Source organism: Amblyomma mixtum, chromosome 3 (assembly GCF_055824585.1).
Source record: "Amblyomma mixtum isolate Tamu chromosome 3, ASM5582458v1, whole genome shotgun sequence".
Taxonomy (NCBI): domain Eukaryota; kingdom Metazoa; phylum Arthropoda; class Arachnida; order Ixodida; family Ixodidae; genus Amblyomma; species Amblyomma mixtum.
Window position 1 is genome coordinate 306562640 of NC_143014.1, and position 6726 is coordinate 306569365.

Below are 6726 nucleotides of genomic sequence, written 5' to 3' on the forward strand. Positions count from 1 at the left end.
GGGAAAAACGCCAGTTAAAAGCACTCCCACGACTGTAGAATAAAATGAATAGAAAGCGAAAAGAAAACTGCATTGCTGCCGGACACGATAGCTTTGTTGAAACGCAGAATACCGCCGCCTGAATAATAGGGCGGTAATTGAGTGGGAAACCCGTGCTGCCTGATTTGGGCAACGAAACCACCTTCCCGGCCGTACGGTCCGCAGGAAGCACAGATGTTACAATCGACTGCTTATATACCTTGTACAGAATGGTAGAGGAATAAAGTTCAGTACTCTTCGGGAACTTCGGAAGATGATCCTCGGCGCTTAACCAGGTAGATCGAAAACTCCACAGGCAACGCGAGCGCTCCAACGCTTTTTAAGCGACACGGGCCTTGACTCGCGTTTGTAATGTTGGCAAGTGTGCCTTGTGTTTTTTCATCTGCCTCCTCCCACCATCGTGATGCCCCATCGTGCCCCTCTATTTTCCCCTCTTCCCCTTCCCCAGTGCAGAGTAGCAGGCCAGATATTCATTTTTCCGCCCAACCTCTGTGCCTTTGCCGTCAGTAAACCCTCTCCCTCTTTCTTGGCTCCCTGAGTGACGCGCGGTTTGTGTTATGGCTTGATAATGAGCTGGGCTGCTTCAAAATAAACAGTTTGTAGTCAGCGCCCGCCCTGTCTACAGTGTTACTCTCTCTTTTGCATCACGAAAAGCTTTTCCAGCCTTGGGTATAAGTCGGAAACGGTAAAATCTGGTGTCGGCATGCTCCAGAAGCCGCGTAGCTTTCCGTGTTGCTCGATTCCAAGGTGGCGGTTAAGTCTGCGCGCACATCGCCATCCGCCCACGTGTGCAACTCAGCCTGCATGCTGGCCGAGGCTTTTCGCGCCCTGCTGCTGCTGTTGGGGTGCCCGACCCGGCAGACGGGAGACGAAATCTTTGCCGACATTAAAAGCAGCTCTGCATACTTAATAGAAGTAATTTCTACACTAATTAATTACTTTCGCTTTAAAATTACTGCTCATAAGTAATTCATTACATGCAACTTGCTAGACCAGAAAAGTAATTCATTAAATCAGAATTAACTAGAAGCATATTTAAATACCTGTAATTGCATTAAAAAAATTTAACTTCTGCCATGACTGCCTGCAAAGCATGGCGCACGGTGGAGCTTTGCGCGTGGAAAAGCTGGTATGCTTCGATGTCACCCTAAAAGGAAGAGACCCGCCGCAAAGAAAGTCCACTTCGCTACGCAGCAAGACTACATGGGCGCAGTCTGAAAAATAAACATGGTGTAAAAAACAATGGGCCCGTCCGGGTCTTGAACCCGGGACGTCTCGCACCCAAGCGAGAATCATATCCCCAGACTAACGGGCCATATGCAAAACCGGCATGAATGTAGGCACTTATGTAAGATATCCTGAAATCCGGTTTTATGATTTCTTGAACTAAGAACGAAAACCACGCAAAGGACGATACACAGGGAAGAAGTAGACAGGACGAGCGCGGATCCTCTCATTCACGAAGCCCTTCGTTAAAGTTAGTTAAAATTGCGAAGGCGTTGCGTCTGCAAAGCCTTGTAGTACAGGGTGTTTCAAGTAATATGTTCTGCAATTTTTTTAATGGTTTTTTCGAGTTCGAGTAACGTTTTTTTTTCGGCACCACATTGTCGGCGGCATACCGCATCAGAATGCAGTTGAGACGTTCTATCTAGTAGGATGGCTAACTGATACTGAATTTTTAACTTCTTAACTATTACTGCTGGTAATTTATTGACGCGTGTTCGCCACGTTAAGTAATATCCATAACAGTTTTTTTTTTTCAATTCTGCCGCCGCGGTGGCTCAGTGGATATGGTGCTTCGCTGCTGACACGAAAGACACGGGTTAGATCCCGGTCGCGGCCAGGGTTGCGGTTGAGAACATTTTAAAAGGAGCCAAACCTTGAGCTGAAAGTAGCCACAAGTAGCCATTCAATTTAATCTTAGCGCCAAATTTCCAGCCAGATAGAATAGAAGCGATATTTACAATATTATTCTTACCAAAAAACAGTAACTGTTAGCATTTTATACCAATGCAAAAAACAGAATAAAGAGCACAAAATTCTAGCCCTTTTTATTTGTCTTCAAGGAACAGGTATGTTGCAAATAGATGAATTCTTAAATGATGAGCATGTAGATAATGCGACCTTTGGAGAGCAATTTTTTCACGTTCTAGCCAACAACCCAGTAAGATATTGAAGCTGTTTTAGCCTTGAAGCCATAGATCAAAATTAATTGGTGCAATCATAGTAAGACACTGGAGCTTCATTTTTTTGTGCACCTTTTTTTTACTTAGTTATCACAGAAGAAAACGCACTCAGAAACACAAAGTGACAAAATTTTGTGCCTTAATGCACCTGGTGTGGAAAAGGCCATTCACTTCGTCTCTATACGATCCGGCCACTGCGTGTCATAAACTAAAAAATGCTGTGTGATCAAGTTCACGCTTATTGTATGCATTTGCCACATTTCTGACTCCACGTCAGAAATTAAAAAAAAAAGCAGCGGCAGCTTCAGTATGCCTTCACGGCTCTTCGCGCCTTCTTTGTCATCAGGATTGATGGCATGCAGCCTCCGAAGTGCAGGGCCTTTGGAAGCCGCTGCAGGAGTTGTATCGCCATTTGCCTCAAGAACTGGAAGCAATGCTCTATTACGGCTCCTTGGCCTACTGAAATCTTTTCCCTGGAGATGGCATTTTCTTTGGCGTCACGCCGCTTGCGCATGTAAGCTACACAGCTACATATTCAAGAAAACTTTGACAGAATAACACAAGACGGAGGGAGAAACACGTACACCCACACGAGCGCAAACTTGAAACAGTATTCTCGGAAACGATAGATCGCCTTAAGAAGCAGAAAGGGCGAAAGCGCACAATATCCAGCGCAACACGTGTAGGAGCACAATGATACAGCAAATATAGCATCAGTGATAGGCACAAGACAATTCATACTCAGCGGAAATGCCCGGAAAGCAGGAACAAGAAATCAGGTTATCGGTCGCGAAGAAAATCAAGTTCTTTTTTGAGAAGGGCTACCGATGCCTTACTCACGCAGCCTTCCGTAGTGGATATCTTGAGGGCCTCCACAATTTCCCGGGTCAGCCTATCGGAAGCTCTCACGATAACCGCTGTAGAACGGAGGAGAGGGCGGCACTGCTGTTTCTTCTTCTTATTCCTGTCTATGTAGTGTTTGCATTTAAGACAGTGCAATAACAGGTTCGAGCCGCCATTTGAGCCCAGGGAATTGGCGTGCTCTCTGAGCCTGTCATTTAGACAGCGCCCTGTATGGCCCATGTACACAGACCTACAGCTGAGTAGAACCTTATACAGCCCACAAACAGTGCAGGGAACAAACTCAGTTTGGTGTTTCGTGACACATTCGTTCTTCTTTGCTCTTTTATCCTGGCACCTGCTAGTCATGGCACACAGGCGGGACAATTTCAAAGGGGCTGTAAAAACAATATTAACTCCGAACTTATTAGCCACCCTTTTGACATTGTGTGATAGCTTGTGCACATATAAGAGGACCTGAAAAGTCCTTTTTTCTCTTGCCAGCTTGAGGTGAGGAACACTGACGGCCCTCTCAAGCCCTCTAAATGGGCCTTTTTCCAGTGGGGTGTCCCTCTAGCGGCCGCCACTTGCAAACCGAGTTGGGGGGCAAGCCTAGAAACGCCTTTCCCTTCTGTGTGTTGAGCGTGCGGAGCAAGCGTGTGTGTTGTCAGCTAGCGAAATAGTTTTTGAGTTCGCGCCGCGTTCCGCATATTTTTTTTTTCGTCATAGACGAAGCCGCACTGCAAATGCGCGATACTCTTTGCACACCAACATCACTTCGCCGTTTTCCCAACTAGTTTTTGCTGCGTCGTGTGTGGTCGTGTGTGGTCGTGTTTGCAGCATGGAGGCACCTACGTGCAGGACTTTCTTCAGCCTTTTCAGCGAAAACAACTGGAGTTCAAACTTCAGAGATGCGCCCGCGCTTAGCCAAGAAGACGTACAACGTCATTTCAAGGCTGTGGACGCCGGGTTGTGCGAGCGGCAAATGCGCCGTGGCTGGAACTTCCTCCAGGACAAATATCTGAGGCACGTGCAGTGGCTGAGTGCAGAAGAGGCGGTGTACCTCAGAAGTACTTGTCTCCCTTCCATGAAGAGCGGGCACTACAAGCAGCTCGTTATGCTGAGCCGAGAGCCACTGCAAGTCGTGCAAGCTTTTTGCGAGTGTACCGCAGGGTAAGTACTTTCCTTCAACTACTGTAACATTGCACGATGATGCTTGCGCTAGGCCACTGCGTTACGCTCTCACTCCTCGCGGAAAACTGGCGAGTACAGGAGCAAATGAGCACCTTTTTACATTGAGGCTGTTCTGCCCGCACGCATGTGAACATGTTCGCAAGGGGATACCACCCGGCCGCGCGACGACCGGCGAGCAGCTGGCTTTTGCACCGTAGCGAGGGAACATGCTGCTCCTAAAACAAAATCCTATTTAATGCATCACTTCGGCTTATAAAACTTGTTCTGCTTTCACTCTCGTGTGCGCCGTGCTTGTGTAATTTAATAATCTCTCAATAGAGCAGTTATGTTGGCCCATTTTCTAAGCTGTTTACCGATCCATATTCAGGCAAAGACGTTCCCTCCAGCGAGTGCAGTTGCCACTTTCGGGTCATGTATTGAACGCAATTTTTTTGTTACTTTCCCTTCTCAATCAGGTTGAGCGAGACATGTCAGCACATAGCTGCATTGCTGTTTGCGGTTGTGGATTTAAAAACACCATCAACTACAGACCAGCAGTGTGCATGGATTGTGCCATATGCAGGTAAGTGTCTTTCATGCTCATATTGATGGCAATGAGTGAATTTCAGCCAAGAAATCACAAAATGAATGAGGTGTGAGATTTTTATTGTCAAGTGACAGAAAACATGTCGTGACATTTGTTTCTTCAGTGCGGCAGCCTGAACAGCGAACAGTTGTGTCCGCACTGCACAACCAAACAAAAAACTGACTATGTTTCACTGTTCTGCTCTCCGTATTGCATAGCTGTAGTATATCTCAGCCCGACCAGCCTCTTGATGCTGAATGCTGATGAGAAAGTTGCACAATATTTCAATGTAACAAATAGTTTAAACCTTCCTCCGTAGTTGAGCAGTTAGCTTCAGTGTGAAACATTGAAGCTGTAGCATAAGTAATACAGATAATATTTCTCAGCTGCATTGCACATACATTGGTAGCACGTCATTTTTATGCTTTGAACACACCGAAATCAAAAGTTCAGCTTAATATAGGCACCATAATAGGCTACCATAATTGAAGTAAGTCATTTATTTATTGAAGATTTCATATGTTGCTCAATCTCTCCTAAACGTATTTTGTGCAGGAAACAGCCGCCCACCAGCCATGCCACTACAAGAAATCCCGTTTTGGAAGGTGCGCACTGGTAAGAGGAAGAAGGGCAAAACACCGAGAGGCGTTGATTCAGTTTCTCCTGTGAATATTGATTCAGAAGCTCTCACCGCCCACCTCCAAACCCATGAGCCTGATTTGCTGTGACTACGTTATGCACAGCCATCAGATGCAAACAATACTGACTGCCAAGCTGCTCAAGATGAAAACTCTCTATTCATCCCTGCAGTTGCAGACACAGAAGACCTGCTCCTCGACGAGAACAGAGAGCTGTTCCGAATAGAAGTGAAAAAAATTTCGCCGATCTCTGCTCAGGACAGAGACAACATTTGTTGTCAGACACTTGGGCAGGCAGAGAACTCCAGGTGGTTTGAGGAGAGGCAAGGGCGCATTACAGCCTCATTTTTCAAGCGGGCAATCCACTGCAGAAAGGTGGACAGTATTTTGAAAGATATCTTCCAATATACTGCACAACGGCCTCTGGCCCAAAATGACCCCCGTCGGTATGGCAGGGAAATGGAGGCAGTGGCTATTCAGAGGTACATCGAAACACGCAGGCTGCTAGACATTACGGTAGATGTTCAACAGACAGGCCTGCATGTGCACAAGTGCCATCCCTTTCTGGCAGCATCACCGGATGGTATAGTGAAGGAGCCAACAGGAGAAGGGCTTCTTGAGGTTAAGTGCCCGTATTCTAAGAGGGGGCTAACAGCAGAAGGCGCATGCGAGGACAGAAAGTTCTTTTGCGAGATGCTGAATGGTGAACCAGCACTTAAGAAAAACCACAGCTACTACTACCAGGTGCAGGGCCAACTTGCCATCACAGAGTATGAATGGTGCGATTTTGTCGTATACACAGCCCACAAACTGCCAGGGCATGACATTCATATTCAGCGCATTTACTTTGATGAAGAGTTCTGGCATTTACTTTGATGAGAGGGCCATCCTTCCCGAACTACTTACATGCAGAGTGAAGCGCCTAGGCAAACTGCACACAACTGGTGTGGGTCACATCCCATTTCGTCAGCACCAGCAAGGGTTCTTCAGGAGTGAACTTTGTGGGGGGTTAAAGATGGTCATTCGCAGGGTGACTTAAACTTTTTTTCACTAAGGCCGAGCAAGATACATACATTGCAAATTGTGGAAATAGTTTATTGGGGTTTAAGGTCCCAAAGCAACTCAGGCTATGAGGAACGCCGTAGTGAAGGGCTCCGGAAATTTCGACCACCTGGGGTTTTTCTGTGTCTGCAACTGCAGGGATGAATAGTTTTCATCTTGAGCAGCTTGCCAGTGAGTATTGTGCGCATCTGATGGCTGTGCA

General features: G+C 46.6%; 1 protein-coding gene across 1 annotated transcript; it reads left to right on the top strand.

The window, feature by feature from the left end:
• The first annotated feature begins 1321 nt into the window (after positions 1–1321).
• On the top strand, positions 1322–5552 carry LOC149355505 (uncharacterized). The gene is made up of 3 exons (XM_089576132.1): positions 1322–4238; positions 4715–4821; positions 5380–5552. The coding sequence occupies exons 1-3, from the start codon at positions 3907–3909 to the stop codon at positions 5550–5552; spliced, it is 612 nt and encodes a 203-aa protein (XP_089432258.1). The 5' UTR covers positions 1322–3906.
• Positions 5553–6726: the final 1174 nt, after the last annotated feature.